This window comes from Lissotriton helveticus, chromosome 3_1 (assembly GCF_964261635.1).
Source record: "Lissotriton helveticus chromosome 3_1, aLisHel1.1, whole genome shotgun sequence".
In the NCBI taxonomy this organism is placed as follows: Eukaryota; Metazoa; Chordata; class Amphibia; order Caudata; family Salamandridae; genus Lissotriton; species Lissotriton helveticus.
This window is the reverse complement of record NC_136061.1, coordinates 716,384,350-716,406,374: the sequence shown is the minus strand read 5'-3', so window position 1 is coordinate 716,406,374 and position 22,025 is coordinate 716,384,350. Positions and strand designations below refer to the sequence as shown.

Here is a 22,025-nt window from a genome sequence, read left to right as displayed (position 1 = left end):
TCCTAACCTCCCTCCAAGCGGGCTTTCGTGCCAAGGTCTCTACAATTGACCAACTGTTTAGACTCCAGTTGGTCTACTGGAAGACGGTGACCATGGTGGCTGGTAGCCTTTACCTGATCTTTGTGTATCTTCGATCCGCATTTGACTTGGTACAGAGGGATAAGCTCTGGGCGATATTGTTAGAGATAGGCGCTCCGATATATCTGTGCCAACTGTTCAAACGTCTGCATCAAGGCACTTTTGCAAGGGTGAGGTATGGCAGGAATGGGGAGCTTTCGGCTCCCTTTCCGGTGGAAAAGGGTGTGAGGCAGGGGTGCGTGCTGACCCCCTACGCTCTTTTCCTTGTTCCTCAATGGATTGATTGAACATCTAATGGGAGCGAGGGATCTAGATTCTCCTAGTTTAGCAGCCCGCAAGATACCAGCCCTGATGTTCGCTGATGATACCCTTTTGCTATCAAAACCTTCTATGGGTATACAGCGAACACTGGAGGCGTTTTGCTCCTTTTGTAGATCTAGAAATCTGGAGATCAACCTTTCCAAAACCAAATACATGTTTTTTAACGCAAAATCATCCAACTGCCCCCACCCTCACATGGAGGGTTCGGTGTTGGAAAGAGTCTCCACTTTCGACTACTTAGGGGTAACACTAAACGACAGGATGGAATGGGGGTCGCATATGGCCTAGGCAAATATAAAGCTGGCCCAATCCTCTGGCGGTATACTAAAGGTTTATAATGAGTGCTCATTTAAATCCTTGGGACCGCCAGTGGAAATCTACAAAGCTCAGGCGAGAGGTGGGGTGCTCTATGGAGTAGAGCTATGGGGCCACGTCAGCGCCACCTCCCTGACCACCACTGAGAATAGTTTAATCAGGCGCCTATTGAGACTTCCCCAGAGCACACCTTTGACCCCTTTACGGTTAGATTTAGGTTTGGCCCCCATACAGGAGGTCACCTCAAATTGCCCTCTGCTGTACTGGAGGCGACTCTGTTCTACTCCAGAGCTCCTAAGTTATAGGGAGGACCTAAGGGACCTTTTGAACATAAGGGGTTTGGGAAAAATCCCCTGGCTAAAACATGTTAAGCAGCTCTGTCATGCACTGGGTAGGGGAGACTTGTGGCTCTTTCCCGAGGAAACTTGCGCCCTGACCACCAGTCGTGAGTCGTTGTACTCAGGCAATATCGAATGGACCTCACATCATCAAATCCATCTCTGGGTAGGCTGACCAATAGATTTCTGGAGGTCAAGGATAACTATCAATTTGAGAAATTCCTGGACGATATCCAGCCCTTACTGGCAAAGAAGTTATATGTCCAATTTAGACATGGAATACTCCCAGTGAGGGCTGTGACAAACAAGTGGTCAAACGCTCCCCATGTACCGAGTTCTTGCCCTGGGTGTGAAAGTAGTGAAGAGACGGATCTGCACGTTCTGCTCTTCTGCCCTTTCTACTCTAAGGCCAGAGCTAAATGGATCGTCCAACTATGTAAGTCCAGGGGTCTCAGGGATTATAGGGAGGTATTTAGAATACTAAAATACGACACCACCCCCCTGTTCGTGTTTGCAACCTCCAGATACCTTTTGTCTATGTGGTGCGCAAGAGGCGCCAAAATTAAAAAATGCCAAACTGCTCAAACTGCGCTAGCGTAATTACTGTAATCCAGAAGGTATCCCTAATACTAATACGCGCAAGGACCAACCTATTTTTCAATTTTTTGTTTTATTTTAATCTGTATAGGATCTTGTCATGTTTTTAATATTGTATTTTAAACCATTTTAGGAGTGTTGTCCGCTATCTTGAGTGCACAGTATTGTTGTATAATGGTATGCTCTTATCCCAAATTTTTGTATACATGTGCTTTTATGGTTTTTAACCGATAATAAAGGTTTTTGACTGACTGAATACTAAATATCATAAAATAGCAATAGCAATGTTTGTGCCTACTGAAATCTGGGGTCCAGACTGGTGCCCCTTTATTTTCCTCCATTAAAAAAAAGGAGACTCTATAACTCACATTTCATTTGAGTTCTTGAAAAAGAAGCCAAAATGGGCATAGCTTCTAAATAGAGAACCTGGCAAACTTCTTCCAGTACAAGAATTTATAAAATTTAGTTGTAAACATCACTTGCCTCTGGGCATAATTCATCAGGTACAAATACATCCATGAAGGAATTGGAGAAAACACAGCAGGCATAGTTCTCATTGGCTGAAGGAAAAGGTTTGTCTAAAATGAACATTGGTTGGAAGTGCAAAATTATCGTTACAAAAGTAGTACATGCACAGCAAAGGATCAGAGTGCATGGACAGACACTATCTCGCACCCCAAACCTCCCAGTTACTCTTAAAACATATTAGGCGCAGCACAGCTAGAGAACTAAAAGTTACATTAAGGTCAATACTTGTTGTGGAGATGGATTTTCCTACAATTCCTCAATAAAAAAACTTTGGTGAAAGAAATGTGTATGTTTAAACTTCAGAGTAGTATGTCAAAGGATGATTTAAAAAAAATACTTTAAAAAGACAGCCTTTATCACAAAGACAATCTTCTTTGCCAAGATCACGGTTTACAGAGCCTACTTGACTGGCAGAAACATGCCATAGTGAGAAGAAAGTATGTGTGGGAAGGGGCCTGGCCCCACTAATAACATATTCGTGGGGAAATACAGCTACTGGCTGGACTGTAACGCCAGTGGCTGTTCTCCTTCCTTCTCTTCCTTACTACTAAGCAATGCTTTGCTGTGCCCTAATTTGCGTTTTAAAGTGAGGACAGTGTAATATTTGAAAACATTAGAGCACCTTTATAAGAAAATGTCATAACATTTTGAAACTTTCTGTAAAACGTTATAAGTTTTAACAATAACAATTAAAAAAAAAAATATTTATGTATTTACCAGTTTTCTGTAAAGCTACAGTGCCATATGGCTTCATGCTACATTTTGAGCAAATATATAATTGCTTAAGCTAAAAATGAGGAACTTGTAGCTTTCATACTGATATTGAGTCTTACCGAGTTAGATGTCTTTATAAGAAGACAACCGATGAGATGGTAACACAAACATGAAACAATCCTTTTCGGGAACGTTAAATACACTCATTTTGTTCAAACTGAATGAATTTTAAATAAATGCAATTTATAATCAAACTGTGATAGCAGTGATGTTCACAATCCTCAGCAGGTGTAACATTGAAGTAGAAACGCGCTTAAAACAATGTAATCATGCATATTACAGCTCATACCAGGAAACTGTGTGCCTAGATACTGAAGGATCATTGAAAAGAATACATACCTCTGGGAAAGGAGTGCGGTGATCCCATTTCAAGAGTCTGAGATACGCGTGATTTTGAACAGTCAAGGCACTGAAGGCGGGAATGCTGTGGACAGCTACTGCTCCCACTTCCCCATCAGAGCACATAGACTCCATTCTGCTCTTACAGGCGAGGTCATCCGCTGCTTCCTGCAACCAATTGGTCACCAACTCCAGAGAATCTAAAAAAAATAAATGTCAAAAGAATGTGGATGGAAACGCTCCTCTGTAACAAAACTCCGTCACTTTTTTCCCCAGTTTTTAGGTCTCGCGACCTATCAATGCGCGCAAGCGCATTGAGCGGAGCGAGAATTAATGTCCTCAAAACGCTCGTGAAACCAAGGGTTTCGTTCGTGCGGTTTTGTTTAAGTTCACGTGAATCACGTGATCAAACAAGCACGCGCATCAGCCTACCTCCCTCTTAATTGCATTTACGGCCGCACAGCACATCAAAGGGCTTCGCCCAGCGTGCGCTCTGCGGCTTCTCCTCCCCTATGCCTGTTTATCTGCACTTCTCCTCCCCTTTCTTCGCTTCATGCTGTCATATCCCTCCCCGTCCGCCTCATCCTCTCTACCCCTCTCTAGTGTCTTTCTACATTCTTCTCTGCCGCCCTCGCACCATTATTTTCATGACTGCGTCCTTCTACATTCTTCCCTGCCGGCCGTACTTTCAGTTTCCAGGCCGATTGTCCCTCGCACCATTATTTTCATGACTGCGTCTTTCATCCTCTCTACCCCTCTCCTAGCGTCTTTCTACATTCTTCTCTGCCGCCCTCGCACCATTATTTTCATGACTGCGTCTTTCTACATTCTTCTCTGCCGGCCGTACTTTCAGTTTGCAGGCCGCACAGCACATCAAAGGGCTTCGCCCAGCGTGCGCTCTGCGGCTTCTCCTCCCCTATGCCTGTTTATCTGCACTTCTCCTCCCCTTTCTTCGCTTCATGCTGTCATATCCCTCCCTGTCCGCCTCATCCTCTCTACCCCTCTCCTAGCGTCTTTCTACATTCTTCTCTGCCGCCCTCGCACCATTATTTTCATGACTGCGCCTTTCTACATTCTTCTCTGCCGGCCGTACTTTCAGTTTCCAGGCCGATTGTCCCTCGCACCATTATTTTCATGACTGCGTCTTTCATCCTCTCTACCCCTCTCCTAGCGTCTTTCTACATTCTTCTCTGCCGCCCTCGCACCATTATTTTCATGACTGCGTCTTTCTACATTCTTCTCTGCCGGCCGTACTTTCAGTTTCCAGGCCAATTGTCCCTCGCACCATTATTTTCATGACTGTGTCTTTCATCCTCTCTACCCCTCTCCTAGCGTCTTTCTACATTCTTCTCTGCAAAGTGACCCTTTTCTTTCACCCGCAGCCTCCTCTCGCCCCCTGCAACGCTCCTGCCTCCCCCCTCACCCACTGTCTTCCTAGTGACCCTTTTCTTTTAACCGCAGCCTCCTCTCGCCCCCTGCAACGCTCCTGCCTCCCCCCTCACCCACTGTCTTCCTAGTGACCCTTTTCTTTCACCCGCAGCCTCCTCTCGCCCCCTGCAACGCTCCTGCCTCCCCCCTCACCCACTGTCTTCCTAGTGACCCTTTTCTTTCACCCGCAGCCTCCTCTCGCACCCTGCAACGCTCCTGCCTCCCCCCTCACCCACTGTCTTCCAACTCCTCCCTCTTATCTTTCAGTCATGTCCCTCCCTCTGCCTCAACCCTCTCACTCCTGTCTGTCTATCCTCGGCCCCTGTGTCTCCTCTCCAATGGTGATTGATTTTTTTAATGTGTTTATTTACGTGTATTATGTGTATGTTTTATGAACGTATATGTATATGTTATATGCATGTCTTTGCTCCGCTCCAGTGTGATTTGCCACCAACGGCCCCTGCTACCACCCCTACTGGTTACATCTAGATTCGCGGAGGATGACGGGAGCTGCAACCTAGTCTAAAAGGCTAAAGTACCACATTACACTCAAACGTTGCTAGTTTTATAAGTGTGAAATGCTAACAATCCTGTGGAGTTCTTTCACAACTGCTAAGCTTTTTTTCTAATACAATTACCATTACTTCAGCAAAGTGTGTGACAATGGCTATAAACAAATACAAAGACATACAATATTGTACGTGCAGGATTTTACGTTTTGTTCCAGTTGGATGCTTTGAGGTCGATGCCTGAGACACAGCATGTCGAGCGAACAGTTGGCGCAGCGTAAATCGGTATTAGTAGTCTAAAATCAATTGAAGTTGGCACGCGGCTGGCTCCTCTCGGCATGGTAAGCACAGCCCAGTAATCCAGCGGTTTTACAAGTTGGATTCTGGTATTCAACACTTCGCATGCTGTGCTGGATATTAATTACGGTAATTAATGAGCACTCTCCTCGCTGTTAACTCCAGTGCACTGTGCATTTCCTTGTTGCCCTTTCATACTGCTGTACACCAATTAAACAGGGTGTTGGCGCCATCACATACCGTCTGAAGGTGAGGCGAGTAGCACAACTTTAATTGCCTTGCACAGTGATGCCTCTGTGATCATCCCCGTACGCTTTGGCACCGAAACGCGAAGTGCACGATCACAGAATCTGAAGGCACGTAATGAGGCTCTGTGGAATATCAATGCTGCTAGGTGGTGCAGTGCATGAGCACATCAGCAGCAGCACTGAAAGGGTCTCCAAATATTACTAACACAAGTCACGGCACAAGGATAGAGGCGTCGGATGTGTACTAGAATAGCGGAGCCAAATGTGTATGGTTTAATTAATAGCTCGCCCAGGGCGCTCTGGTCTAGCGGATCTGGGTGGAGCACACTAGATACAATTCTCCCCTCTCTCAGCGGCAGCATGGACTCGCCCTGTACATCACCCAGTACTTGCATTTTAGCCAACATCCACCTGCACCAGAGTGACCAGATTTCGAAAACCAACAACTGGGACATTTTGCAAACATAGAAGTAGGACAAAAATTTGCATCGAGTTTGGGAATTAGTGGCACCGCTCACCAACACGGAAAACAGACAATGAGGCACTGAGTGGAATTCAATGCAACGTTTACACATCAGTGTAAAGTAAATTAATTTCTGCTAGAGGCAGTTAATCCTGCTCTCGAACACATGCGAATTGATCTCAGTCAGTGGAGTAGCATAACAAAACACATACACTCATTTGCGAAAGTTATAACTTTTGGCATTGTAAATTACAAAGCGATTAATTTATCTATTTTCAAAACCAACACATAAATAAAAAAAATTGTCATTTGCAAGACCAATAGCTCAAACTTTCCTACTGCGAGACCTATTGGCAACGCCAGTGCTTGTTCACATTTGTTTTGGGCAAAATCAATAGTGTCACAAAAGAATAAAAGCATTGGCGAAGTCAATAGGTCTGGTCTTGTCAAGCTGGTGCAATAGCTTTTTTTCTCACGTTTTACTGCAAGCATATGCCACCAAAATATAAATAAGAAAAAATAGAAGGAGAACATGCCACCACCTAACCATGACGGCCTTAAGCGTGCAATAAAAAATATGCAATAAAAAATTAAACTTTGCACATAACTCTACTAGAACAGTACGAGTGCTTCCTTGAAGCTAGCTGTACTTAGAACAGGAACAGAAACCACTTTTACTTTCATTGCACATCACTGAAAAATACAATACTTATTGTCCTAAAGAAATTATACCACTGGCTTTAAATTATTGTTAACTAGTTTAAAACACTCCCTGAAGACCGGCTATTCGGCTAATCAACTGGATCCTTCCAGCAGCTGGGTGATAAGACAAATCAAATCTACTGATTGATTGAAACACACAATGATGGCTAAAAAAGAAAAAAATATAAAGAAAAATAGCATTATTAAAGTATTGGCCCACAAGCCCTGCCAATAAAGTGAACTTCGTTTCAGGTGGATGAGAAGCTGTGATCAGGCAACAGAGCCAGTGGCTCAAGTAGGCGGACTCATTGCCCCATGCTGTAAGATAGGTGGAAGCAAAATGTAAATGACAAATGAAAATACCAATAGATGAAGATGCCACAAAGTCCATTTATGTTTGTATTTTTTTATTTGGGATTCTTTTTATAACATGAAGCAGACTAGATCTGTAAATATAAATCCTTGTCAGGGATTACTGGACAGTCCCGCCTTCGTGATTATTTTTTCCCAAACACAATTTCTATTCCTCTCAAAATATTTTGTCGCAATACTGCCGGCACCACTATCCACGATGGTATCCTGTATATGACGTGTGCTACCTGTGCATCGAAGCCTCTGTTCCCCTTCTTAGTGCCACCAGATCTAGAGACTGTAGAAATTGTTTAAACTTCACATATTTTTTAAGAATCCTATTTTGTTTTAATTCTGCAGGACAAGATTAACATGCCTGCGTTGAAACCTCAAGTGTAGCAGCATATCGGACTCAGTTCTCTACATAACACAGTGTCGCACTCTCAAATGCAAATCCTACTATGCAATCACTCCCAAGACAAGGTGGGACCATGAAAGGGAGGTCCTTTTGAAATAGCAGAGGAATATGACACCAAGGGATGGGTCTAACCAAGGAGAAGAGTCACTGCGGCTGACTGTCGCCTCACAATACGGACCATATTCTTCCTGATTTAAGGAAACAGGTCCAAAAGAAGATGCATCCATCCTTCACTACTCTTACTCTCACCCACATCTAGACAAGCAGACTGAAGGAACCACATTCTCCACATACGGACGATTGACTTCAATTTCCATCTGCGCAATTCTCCGTATTGCCAGATCTCCCAGCCTCCGCATTGCCAGAACAGCTGGAGTCCTTAAAGTCAAGATATTAGAAACGTTTGAAGTAAGCATCTCACTCATACTCCGTGCCTTCAACTGCAAGAAAACAGATGCCTGTGGACTGCTCCATAAGCCATGCCTTCCACCATTGGTGCCAGATCCTTTTGAGCTGCTACCTAGGAATTAACTGCCAAGGACCAAGATGAAATGAAGATGCGTTTGGGCACTATTCAACATCACTATAAACCAGCACTGAAACACTACCGCCTTGGATATAAAGAAAAACAGTGTCATGTATTTTAACTCAGACACCCAATACAAGAGAGAACATCCCAGACTTTCTATAACCAGGTAACACATTACTGAAGGTGCTCAAGCAATTGTTTCTAATTTCAATCTTACTTGGTTGCTTATCGAAAAAGTCCTGAAACTTCTGCCTTTCATATTCAACAGACTGCTGCATAAGGTGAGGGCGGATGCTACTGACAGCAAAATTGGCCATGTCAATCTTCATGAGATCCAATACTGAGAAAATGTCTCTAGAATATAAAAACAAGTATAGAATGCGTAAATCTTATCTGAACGAATTAGAAAGAAGTTTTACAAGACATACTGAGCAATGGAACAAAATCAAATTTCTAAAAAGTACCATACTTTGTTCACCCTAAAAATGTAAAAGCATATATAAACCCACACATTTTGTTTAGACTACCCCTCTCATGCTAGAGGCCTATTCAGGTCTTGTCTTGTTACACTCATACTTTCTTACTAACATCACTGGTCGCAAACGGCAGAGAGACATTGCAAGTAGAAATTACTGCTACAATCTGTCTGCCTTCTTTGCCACTACTTTGTTTAAAGGAAGTCATCTGATACCCTGCTAAGCAATCCTTTAACAGGCATGTGTTGCATACTATAACCAACAGACGTTAGGGGTTTTAGGAGTTTGTACGTGCTGAACTATAACTAAACTTTAAGGGAGAGAGAGAGAGAGAGGATGTGTGCAGGGAGCTGGATTCTTGTTGCAATTCCCCCACACTTTTTGCCTGGTATTTGATGCAACTTTGACTGAAGTGTACTGGGTTCATGCTAACCAGGTCCCCAGTGCCAGTGTTCTTTCCCAAAAAATATTCAATTGTTCCCCCAATCAGCAACACCTTTAGCATCCTCTGTAAGTCCCTGGTAAGTGGTACCACTGGCGCCTGAGGTACTAAAGAGGGTCCGTAAGGACAGCAACACAAATTGTGCCACCCTAACTAACCCCTCACCAAACATACACAAGTCTGCCATTGAAGGCTGTGTGTCTTGGTGCAGACAAAAGTGAAAACACAACATGTCACAAATCCCTGTTTGCCATGTCCCCTACACTGCATGTGTTATTTGTAAGTCACCCATACAGCAGGCCTGACAGCCCAAAAGCAGGGTGCTGGATATTACATGTGAGGGCATACCTGCAAGAGCAGATATACACCTTTGCTGGTCAGTCTCATTACTGCCAGTACAAGTGACGGATTTTTGGTATCAAATGTCTTGTATTGATAAACCCACACTGATTCCAGTGATAGATTTACCAGCACATGCACCCAGAGGGCACCTTAGAAGTGCACCCTGAAAGCTACCAGCCTCTGGTGTGTTCCCTGACTGGTTTCTGCCAGCCTGAGGCACTGTTCAAACTTCCTATGTTGAGAGCTGTTGCTCTCAGGAGGTCCAGAACAAAAGCTGGTCCAGGAAGAGAGTGCAACACCCCCTCCCACGGGTAGACCTGCTGATTAGCCTTCTTAGGTCCGCAAGCTTCAAAGAGCTGTCACCTTTGAAACCCAAAACTGGCTCCCCCTCACAGGAGAGAAAGCCAACCCACTTGTCCAGAGTCCCTTTGGCACCTGGACAGGTGGTATAAAATTAGCTAGTTAGGAAGGCATACCACCCCCAGGCTAGCAACATCCCTTAGCAGGATAAACTGAGGTGGACAGGACTTTTCAGAAGTAGCCATCTTTGTGATGGCATACTTAGGAATTCTAGGACAGGGTTATGCCCACTTCCAACAGGAAGTGGTCATTTGGGGGCGCAGTGACCCCAAGGGTCAGGAGTCTATTGGCTACTATCCTACACTTCCCTAACACCCCTAAAATCAGTATTTAGGGGAGCCCCTGGCACCAGAAGAGCAGACCCTAATGACCTGTTGACTTTTTTAACTGAAAAATATTCCCATTTAAAACCTTTTTTTTCCATTTCTTTTTTGGTAGTTTTATATAGCGTGAACTTGACCCAAAGGTATAATGTATCAGATCGCTTTACATGAGCACCAGTTGCGTTACACAAGGACACAATAATTTATTTTTGGAGGCCCGGGGAGATTAAGTGATTTGCCCAGAATCACAGGATGTTGAGCGTTATGGACGAGACTCGAACCCTGTTCCCCAGATTAGAGATCGACAGCGCTTACCGTTAGGCTACATCCTCTCCCCTACTTACCTGAACGATTTTCTTCTGATGCATAAACATATATAAAGATACTTGCTATTTTTTATAAATTGATGTGGATCTCCTTTTTGAATTATGTCACATTTATTGACCATTGTGTGTACTTTCAAATGTCGTACACGTCGCTGTGTTAAGCCTAAGGCTGCTCGACCACACTGCCCCCTAATAAAGCACCTTCGGATTGCCATAGTAAGCCCCCTGTCCACTCATAAGGGAACCCCGGGACTTTTTACACTATATATCTCTTTTTGATATATCATATAAAGAGCAAGCTTTCTAAAATGTGTTTGTTTTGTAATTAAGCAAATATGTCAAATTCATTTTCTAATCCATTTAAAGTGTAAAATATTCTGTCCCCACAATGGGCGATTTATTTATTCTTAGGTGGGAATAAAAAGATGCTTGTAGTAATTCAAACCCAGACTATCTTAGGGAAAATGCTTCCCACACCAAAAGAAACAAAATTTGTGAAAGATAATAATGACTAAAGTACATTTGTCTTTTAATACAATACCTGAATAGAGGAACTATTTCTTTTATGTCCTTTAGTTTCTTAATGTCCTCATCTCTAGCCGGTGCACAGAGCATTCCCATCATTTCAATGATAAATTTCACAAGTTTAGATATATCCAGCACATTGTTCTCTGCTTGTTGTTTTATCAAATCTAGATCCAGTACTTCATTAATCTGGTTTCTTATTCTAGTGTGCCCAGGCAGTAAGAAGGAACTCAGAGTCTAAAAGAAAAATAAGCAGAGAGGACATCGGTCTAGACTCGTACAGCAAAATAAAAAGTATTCTCTTTTTCAATATAGTCATTCACAATCTGACATGAGCAAATTATTCCTAAACAGACATAACAGGCTTTTTAGGTTGAGAACAGTACTTAATTGGTAAAACAATAAGTGTCAGGGTCTTTGTCAGGAGGCCACTGCAGCTTGCACCACGAATTGTCCCTGCCAGTGCTGCCAATGACAGTACCATCACAACTAACCACCACACTCATAAAAGTGTAAAAATACAGGCTTTAAATATACATTAAAAATAACTAATGCATGCCACCCACACTATTCTTATTGCTTTGAGTGGCAGGGATTAGTGATCTTAATGTATATTGAATTATTTAACAGCTGTTGCTGTGTTTCTAACAAAAATATACAAACAGCGCGACCGTGTGGTAGGCTGTTATAAGTGCCGGTGCGAAGCACCAGAAACCACCGGCTCAAATTAAGTAAGCCTCCAGGACAGTGCAAGCTGTCTGGCTGCGAAAAAACTATTGTTAACATACAGTGTGGTTACAGCCCACACACTGCTTACCATCGTTTGGCTTTAGTGTCACTCTAATTTGCTTGCTCCTCATTTGATGGCTTGCCTTCCTCTTCTTGTCCTACCTAGACCGGAAACAAGCATCCTGCACCGGTTTCAGGGTATTACCCCTCCTCAGCCAGGCTAGCTTGAATCCAGTGGCACAGTGACTAAGGGACCCGCTTCTGGGCATACCCCCCCACCCAGGGCGAAAAGTGCTGCAGCAACAAATGATGGACGGAATGCTGAATCAATCAAACATTCACGCCCCAGTCAAGAAATCTGGGCCCAAATCTATCATTCTTTTGTTTGGATCCAGCCATATGCAAATCAGTCTTGACCCTGCTCCTCATGGGAACAGCCCAGCCCAAACTTCCAAGCCAGGTCCTCCCCTCCCTGGACGGGAAACAAGCAACCATATTTTATGCTGGACAGCAAGCTACCAAGTAAGAGGCAAATGCTCTATTTGACTCTATGTAACTCAACAAATACTCTATGAGAATTAAATATTTACAGGCTGGCAGCAATGAGTACCAATGTGCCACAAGAAAGTATGTTATTTTTTTTGTTACCTGAATAGACAAGTGTCTTCTAAGGTATACAATACATGGTTTCATTTAGAGCAATTTATAGCTACAAAGAAGTACGCATTAGATCAAACAGTGAAGCCGTTTTAAAATTAAAACAAAGATTATTTTTACTTGCTTAAAAGTATTCACCACAAAAAAGAGAATTTCCCATTTACTCCCTAAGAAATTAGTTTAATCCCAACTTTAAAAAAGGGGGAAATACATTCTCAATTTAAAGAAACGTATTTGGGACCAGAGTCATGACACAGACCAAAATGCTGCATTCTTAAAATTAGTTCAGCAGTGCCCATGCTGACAGGAGCCACAATAGCAGAGATAGGAGCCAAGGACCTCTACTGATGTCACATAGGGGGTTCTGAGGTGTGGAGTATTTTGATGGGAAAGGAATGGAGGCGGGACTCGTTTCTCTGGCACTGGTACCCCAGGATGGCTATGATGGAGTAAGTTGTGTTGGAGACGACCAACACCTCTGCACCTTCCCCATCCCCCAACCCCGCTATCATCAGGTCCACGAGTCCTGTAAGGGATGCTCCACCCTCACTTCTGCAGGAAACCAGCATTGACTCGGAAAACACTGATTTTTCACTCAAGATCAACAACCCATAAAACTTGTAATTTAAGCATGCTCGCACATAACAGACAACATAACATTACAACAAATACCGGGCTTATGGTAGCTCTTTTCTTGCTATCAAAAACGGCTATCCTATACGCATATTCAATCCTCTCACAAAAAAAGGAAATGTGGGGTGTTTTTTACGTGGCTTGTCTGACAGTTTAGACAAGAATGTAATTTTCCTTAATATGCGTTTTTGTTGGTAAATAGTGCAATCTGGAGTGGCCCCAGTTGAATACTCTTTTTTGGGGAGGAGGGGTTACAAAATTTAGATAAAGTCTTATTTTATAATGTATGTTTGGACTAATGCTTGCAGGCTGAAGGGTGTGAAAGTCTAACTGCAGATATGGGTTTTGCAGAAGACCAGCTGGCAAGGGGATTAACAACTACGTAAGGAAACATGTTAAAGCGGTTGCATTTTGAGTAGCTGGGAATGCAACAGCAGATAGCTTCGGAAACATTAGCCACACATGACCCTGGCGGTCTTGTTGTGGATGTGAAACGCTCCCAGCCCTCCCTCCATGACGTGTCTCCTATTCAAGCTCTAAGAAGTGCATGCTGCGACTCTAGTGTACTGCTCTTGTGGCTGCGAAGGTGCGCGATGCAGTGTAGGAGTGGCTGTTTGGTGCCAGGGTTGACTCAAAGCACACACAGTGGAGTTTTAACGTCTGCAATGTTGACCATGGTGTATTGAAGAGACTGAGAAAATCCAAAGCTGAGGGGGTGGGGGACGACCCCCCCATAAAAAAAGAGCAGAGCTCTGGTCTCTGCAACCTGAAACTGTCCATGGAAAGTGAGGAATATAATGAGCTGTGTCCAATGCAGTGGCTACGGGCGGCACAGAGAAACAGCGCAGATATTTACTTAAAAAAGAAAGTAAATTGATGGAGCTGTACCTGTACTAAAGTTAAATGTATCATTAATTGTTATTGTAATTTGTTTTTGGGACTTTAATGCTTTTGTATTTATTATATTTCATAGCGACTAAGGTATCACTGCAAGAAGCCCAGTGCAGATACGCTGGGACCACTTGGGTTCGATCCAAGTAGATAGACAAAAGCTCCTGAAAGTCGTCTCCTGCATCAGGCACGAGGGGGAGGGAGTAGGATGGGGGTAAACTGGCAAGTGCGGTAGTGGAGCGCTTGACAACGTAGGCAACAAAGGGAGGTACACTCACGCACGGAGAGCAGAGGAAGCGCGGTAGCCGTGAAGCGGGCATCCTACTGAGCAGTAGACAACAAGAGAGCGCAGCAGCCACAAAGAAAGATCAAGCACCCCAAATGAAGCCGGTGCACAAAGTTAACAAAACATGAACATTTCTCACTGCAATCCAAAAACAAGAGCAGAGGCAAGCAATAAAAGAAAAGAGTGCTTGCAGAGTATTCTGAATAACAGAAAGAGTAAGAGCACATGTAACAGGGGCAGTCCTCATGGAAGGTTACAAAAGTTCAAAAGAAGGAACTATTAAGCACATTCACCAAACAAAAGCAGGCATTTACCAAATGCAGTAACAGGGAACAATGAAAAAGATGGGTGGTGCTTTAAGCCTGTACTGTAGGTACAGCATGTCTTGAAGAGACAGCGCCTGCGCTGCCTAGGGAAGACCTAAAAAGAGAAAATGAGCGCTGAATCACTAGCCTTAATATGCTCCTGTGTGCTGTGAGAGAGGCAAGGTGGGGCCGGGCCTGCAAAAGAAATGTAAGGGGATATGAGCGGACACTAGCAGACAGCGGGCACTGATTTCTTAATTTAAGGCACCCCCCACTCCAAGGCATAAAAAACTCCAACACAGATTTTACAGAAAACAATTGTGATGCAGGCCCTGCCCTGGTTGGCACGGGCAAGTCTCAAAGAGACATTGTTGATTGCTACAGATAATTACAAAGCTGCCTACGGGGGCACATACAGGGTCTATATAAGTGAAGAAGATATGTTTGTCCCATACATAGAGTAGACCAGCTAAGTGAAACTAAATGCTGATAAGGGGCTATAAATGAGCAACAAGCATGGGAGACAGTGCTCAGGGCAAATACAGATAAAAGGGACAACCTAGCTTATGCCATTCAAGAAACAAGATTGAATGATTAATTGTATGAGTAAGACAGCACAAAAAGCAGTTTCTTCCGAAAGAAAGTGTCCCGGTGCTGGATTAGAAACATCTAAACATGTGAGACTGAGAACAGATAGACGACTTTTGGAGCACTCTGGGTGTGAAAACGCCGTATGGAGAATGGGAGAAGAGGAATGTTTTCAGCTGGCATCTAAAAATGGATAATTCGTTCTGAGGTCTTAAAGTCAGAGGTAAGCTATTCCATGGTCTGGCTGGGACAAGTGCAAGGAAGCGCCCTAGCATTCTTGATTTCCTGAAGGTAAGCACTCGGCTTGCAAATTATGATATATGAGGGCGGGATGGCAAATAATAGCAAATAGTGACCCCCATATAAGTGGTTAGGTTGTTGTTATAGATGGTCTTGTGGCTAAGACACGATGCCTGGAACATGCATCTCTTATGCATTGGGAGCCAGTGAACTTTATGAGTTCATTGGCTAAAGCGGCATTTTTCTTCAGTCTCAAAACCAGTCTGGCCGCAGTATTTTCTAACACCTGCATTTTATGTGTAAGAAATTTTAGCACACCTACCAGTAGGGATTTGCAATAGTCAATTTATGAAAGAACCAGCGCTTGAACCAGATCCTTCCCTGTAGATGTAGGGATGAACGGAAAACAAGTCTTGGAATAGTAAGTAGACAGAAACTGGTCAAGGAAAGACTACTGATCTGTTTAGCAAAAGACAGATGGGACTCAACAAGAACTCCCAAATTACGACCATGATAAACTGGTGATGGTGCCTTATCCAGTTTTCTGGCCACCAATCAAATAGGTAGTTACACTTGAGAAGAAAAGATTACAAGTCCCCTTTCCTATTTCCATTAAGCACAAGGGAATTTATGTTGATCCATTTGGAGACTATGTATTATTGTTTCAAGTTTGCTCTAGTCACGTATGGATTCTTGTTCAGCCTAATAATTGGAGTATCATTCACAGAGGTGTGAAAAGAGATCCCGCAGGACTCTATCAGACTGGCCAAGAGAGCCAAATACACTGTAAAGAGTGTTGGGATGCATGGCGTTACATATGGCTTATTTGAACCCACGTGGTTACAGCGGATGTTCCCAAACACGCTGCATCACTGTCCCCGATGTCAGCTGTTGGAGGCAGACTTAACCCATATGCTATGGGCTTGTCTGCGCTTAAGAGGGTTCTGGGGGACGTCTGACGCAGCATAGAGACATCCACAAACTTACACATTGAAAACTCGATAGCGGAGTGCCTGCTAGGTATACGCAGACACCTGGCCCCACAAAAAACACAGCTAAGATTTCTGGATCTTGCCCTCGTCCTAGCCAAAAGGTCAATAACTTTGAGATGGAAGTCAGCAAAACCACCCTCATATATGCCTGTCATAGGGAAGTGATGCGCTGGGGGGCTGGGCGAAAGCGCTGCAATCTGTAGTGAAGAGGCCCGTGGGTTGCGGAAAAAACACTTTACTTTCTCCCCAAGTTGTAACCGCAGGAATACATAATGTACAGGTATGACAAAAGATAAGAGCAATAACACAGTCAAAGAATGTAGAATACCCGGAACCAAATGTAATCTGCATCAAACCTGAATGCAAATGTATCAAAAAACAATGCTAAAAATATATGTGTTGGAAATAACCGGAAAATCAATAAAATATGTTATAAACAAAAAAGAGTGTTAGAATAAGAACTGCGACCTGAGGAACCCAAGTTACAATAGGCTTAGGAGCAGATCTATATTTTCCCAGGACCACAATCTGTGCTCGGCCAAGTAAGAAAGACATTGAACTAAGACAAGACTGTTCCAGAAATCCCTAATGCTTTCAGATACTGGAGTAAAATAGAGTGAGAAATGGTATTAAAGCAGCAGACAAGTCAAGCTTTACTTAGCTACCCCATTTTCATCCACCGTTCTCCGGATTTCTTCAGTTGCTCTAGCCAGTGTTAATATTGATGTCAATGTACGCAATGATAGATATGTGCATAAAAATGAAATCAAATCACTGTTGTCGAAATCACCAGAGATGACGTCTCCATCACACACGAGACAGAAATATGTGGTCAGGCAGGACCTACGACCTAGGCCTCAGGCAACTAATTGACAGATGACAGGTGGGGTGGCACGTAATGAGCAGAACAAACGCGAAAACAGGAAAACCCCACACAGATAGGCAGCTTCACCACAATGGTCCGGGGATACTGGCCTCAATAAAATGCACATGGCTGGAGGGGCACGCGTTCCCAAAACATCATAAAGTTAGATGGTGTTGGTACACTTTGCCAATCAGGACACAGCACACAGCACATGCAGTGATCACGCACTTCCCATGCTGGACATTTGGGCACGTTACCCACTGCCCTCATTGTGACCATGAAAGGTCGAGACCCACCTGCATTTGTCATCAAGTGGGAGTAATTTATGACTCCATGACTAGGACCACATTTCTTTCCCGAAACAGGTATATGAATTGTCTATGATGCTACAAGAAACGTATATAAAGACGCTCAAAACAAACATACGTTGAGTCAGTACTCTCACACGTTTTTGTATGCTGTACTCCTACCCGCAGTGTTTAATTAAACCAACAGTTCACGTTTTGCAAAACGCTGCATGTCTTTGTTTTAGCAAGGTAAATTCATATTCGAGCAACACCGGAATGGTCTAGGTAAAGAGACCTTTGCAAAAAGCTGACTGAGCATAATGTAGTATATTGTATGATTTCAGATAGTAATTGTTTCTGTGCTACAATCTATCATCTTGGCAAAGAGGCAAAATAAAAATTGGTTAAAATTAGCTGGGTCTTCAGGATCCAAGGAAAGTTTAAAAAAAGAACAAAAAAAGGGGACATAGTTGCTGCTTCCTACTTCTCAGGAACTAATTCAGAAAAAAGAGAGGAATTCCATGTTTGTACAATGTATGGTAAAACCATTGATGTGACTCTAAGTTGTTGAACTGTACAGAAATCAGAAAGTGAAGAAGAAAAGATTTCACCATAATTGTTTTGAGCAACAGGTTCTGAGAATAATGTAAATGTGTACCATATAACCTCTTAGGAAACTCGAATGGGGCTATTTCATCACCCATCAGCTGTGAGATACGAGTGACTAGGATCTTATTGTGAACGAAAGAGGGAAGATTATAACAAAGTCTGTAATGGCTTCAAAATTGCTATTTACGTCTGGGTAAGAAAGACCCGTGTACCTTCTGAAGACTTCCCTTCAAGGTTTTTTTAACGTACAATCTGCTTCTGGTAGAAGAGAGCCTTCACCTTTTTAACAGCATTAAGCTACGTAGATAAGAGGGACGAGTAGAAGCATTTAGTTTACAATTGATAATCCTTTCTCTTATTCTTCCTGATTTCTTGCAAAACTTTTTAAGTGAGGGCCCCTCCTTATGTTACAGTCACAATGAAAATGTTTCAAGAGAATCTTGAAGTTTAAAATAAATACTACCAAATTCGAAATACTATGATTGACACAGGTAGCGGTGGATGTAATCAAGGAGAACACAAAATTAAATTGTCGTCAAGAGGAATTAGCTACCTGGTGGAGAGGTTAACATCAAATGTGCTAGATGTATAAACATCTGATTGCCCTCTCTGCGGCAATCCAAGGGGACCTCCTGAGATGGATGAATCTTCTCATATGTTGGATTGACAAGATCAATGCCATCAAGATGAATGTGCTCCCTAGGTTACTTTACTTGTTCCCGATCTCACTCATGCCCAGAGTAGTGCAAGAGCCAGAAATATATTTCTCCACTTAATGCTTCTGGGGAGGAGGAAGGCCAAGGATCTCATACAAAGTACTGTGTAGATATAGAGAAAGGGGAGTGTTTGCCCTGCCAGAAATACACACATACTGAAGAGAGGCAAAGCTGAAGGTGCTAGCAGAAAGGAGCACACACCAATCAGACAAAATATGGGCGCACATGGGTAGAGCAGAGCCATAGCAGGGCCCTCACTTGGGGACGTCATTTGGAAACAAAGGCAAGCCAGTCCTGGCAATGTGCACCTTAGTACCCCCAATGAACACCATACTTACAATCTGAGATGAAGTGAACTAGCGACTCAATTTGATTACAGATCCCTCCCCATACACCACAATCCACTTCAAACTCTTTCACCCCAGCACTCGCCCTGGACCTTTTAATGCTTGGCATGAGAGATTGGCTCATGTTGACTGATATTTATTTCACAAGGGGTACTTAAAACATTTACTGACTAATTCTAAAGAGAATTCCGAGTGGGAGAGTAAGAGATGGTACATACACTATGCTCAACTGCAACATTGGGTCTACCATCCCAAAAAGAAGTTAAGTGGGAACTCGCACCAATGGAGAAGTTTATCTGAAATGCTACCGGCACGAAGGTAGTCATTTTTACGCTATACAAATTTCTCTTGGGAGCGTCCTTCGATAATTGCATACAAAGACAAATGGGGGACTGTCACAGAGGGACAATGGTCAAATATCAGGAAAGACATGCTTAGATTTCTAGAAGAACCTGGCCAATACTATGCATCGTATATTAAGTAGGGAGTTTCATTATTAATTACTGCTGGATTAGTATCTCTGTCAGGCCAAGCTACACAAGTTTAAACCTACAGCACATCCAATGTGTTGTAGGGATTGTGGAATGGCGAGGGATATGCTCCACATTTGATGAGAATTTCCTAAAATTGCTGCATCTTGGAAGCAAAAATAACCCCTCCCTCCGATATTGAACACTAGCATTCTTGCGTCTAGAATTATGTGGAAAGCACAGACAATATGATGTAAGGTAACTGGGTGACAGACATGCCCTGATGATCTAACGGAAATATGTTTATGATGACGTCTGTTGAAGGCTCAATAATTTGGGTGGATGTAGGGGAAGTTTAGGGGAGTTGTTCATAGAACAGACTTGCTCTTTGCTTTTGATAAAACTAAGAATGCAATCAATGGGGGAATGTGCAATTTCTTGAGCTATCAGTTCCTGGTATGTATTTGAATATATGATTTCGATTGAAACTCAATAATATATTATGATTAGGAAAAAAGATTATGTGGAGCCGTTCTGACCTGTATCGCTTTATGCCATGAAAGTCAAGCGAACAAATGCAAACAGTCAGCATTTTCTCAAGAAAAGAGAATTAACATGATGATAACGGAAGGTTTGAGGAAAAATACTTAACTCCCAAATAAAAAAGACGAGCAAGGGAATTTGATTTTAACAGCGCATGTATATAAAATATAGAACTTGCCAGTCAAGCTGGCTGCTGCAAGAACATTTTCTGACTCACTCAGAGGAACAGGTCAGAAGTGGACCAACCGGAACCACCCGCAAGTAGCATCAGCTGATACCATGATATAAAACGTAAAGTTGAAACAATATACCTGAAAATTATATTACAATGGATACTCCACAATCTCCTGAAGTAAGTTTCTACTAAGCACATAAGTAAAATAACAAATATTCGAAGATGACTCAAACTGAAAGCAAATTGGGCCATTTTAGCATAATTCCCAACAGATTTCAGGGCAGCTGAATTAATACAGGTTCAGATATCTAATGCCCCAAAATATATCTGACGGTGATAATTCTAAAAACAGCTCAATACCATAACTTACCTCTTTAATCTCCCCTAAAAGTGTAATTGCATGGTCATAGGTTGGTGGGTCTTCATGAAATTGAGCTTCTAAACAATCCCAAAATGCTTTATGTACAATGTCTCGAACTCTTTTCTCCAAGCTGTTGGCAGAAAATTGTTGTTTTTTAAAATAAGATCAATGTATTTCCTGAAACAAGCCAGATTTCGACAATTGACATAACACTATAAAGGTAACATTATTTACACTAGAAATAAACGAAAAGATACAGGGTTAATAAGAGTGTAACAGTATATTAATGGACCTTTGAAAAATGAATACTGAAATTGCAGGAATAACAAGGTACTTACCTTCAGTAACGCTCTTTCTGGTAGAGACTATCTAGCCGCAAAATCCTCATCTTTTAAATAATTTCTGGGTGTTACAATGGACCTTTTCACCAGTACCTCTGCATGACAGAAGGTGGGGCAGTATGGGGCCTATGTAGGAACCACTCCAGTGCGTTGTCAGTTGCTTCCAAGACTGTCTGCACCCCTAGTTGCAGAGCTCCAAAATCAATTGGTAGACAGTGTACAGATTCCTACACTCTGGTTCTTATTAAAAATCCAATCACAGAACAGGAGGAATGAGAGGGTCGGTGAGGAATCTACAGCTAGATATAGTCTCTACCACAAAAAACATTATCGAAGGTAAATAACTTGCTCTTCTGAGAGAGACTTCAGCTACCCCACCTTTTGAATAGATACCAAAGCAACTCCTAATTAGAGGTAGGCCTCTGAATGGACTCAAACCAGGAAGTCCTGCAAAACCAAGCAGGCAAAAAGTCCGTCTCAACGAACCTGACTGTCAAGGTAATAGTGCTTTGTGAACACATGGAGGGACGCCCATCTAGCTGCCTGGCAGTTGTCCAGGAGAGGAACTCCACGAGCCAACGCAGAAGTCACAGCTTTGCCCCTAGTAGAAAGAGCATGCAGTCATTCTGGAGACTGTGTTTTGGCCACTGCATAGCAGATCTTAATGCAGAGCACAATCAAAAGGGAGATGGTTCTCTTCTGCACCATCTTACCATTTTTTCGCTCCTGAGAACCCCAAAGAGATGATCGTCCATCTGGTGGTCTTTGGTAGGATCTATGTAGAAGCTTGGCCCTCTCTTGGAGCCCAAGTGATGGAGCCTCTCCTCCTTAGAGGGGAGAGGCAGAGCATAGAATGATGGCAGGCTGATGGTTTGACCGATGTGGAACAGAGTCCTCGGAACCAGCTTTTCTGGGAAGAAGGTAGTGTACGATGGAGTGACACAAAGAGCTTGAAGATCAC

General features: G+C 42.9%; 1 protein-coding gene across 5 annotated transcripts in view; it reads right to left on the bottom strand.

The window, feature by feature from the left end:
* Positions 1-22,025, bottom strand: part of TCP11L1 (t-complex 11 like 1) — a 262,173-nt gene that overhangs the window by 74,882 nt on the left and 165,266 nt on the right. For all 5 annotated transcript variants that reach the window (XM_078680861.1, XM_078680863.1, XM_078680862.1 and 2 more), the window contains 4 exons: positions 20,733-20,853; positions 11,046-11,266; positions 8,453-8,589; positions 3,291-3,490 (listed from right to left, as the gene is read on the bottom strand). In XM_078680861.1, the coding sequence (XP_078536987.1) occupies positions 3,291-3,490; positions 8,453-8,589; positions 11,046-11,266; positions 20,733-20,853 (679 nt within the window). The remainder of the gene's footprint in view (positions 1-3,290; positions 3,491-8,452; positions 8,590-11,045; positions 11,267-20,732; positions 20,854-22,025) is intronic.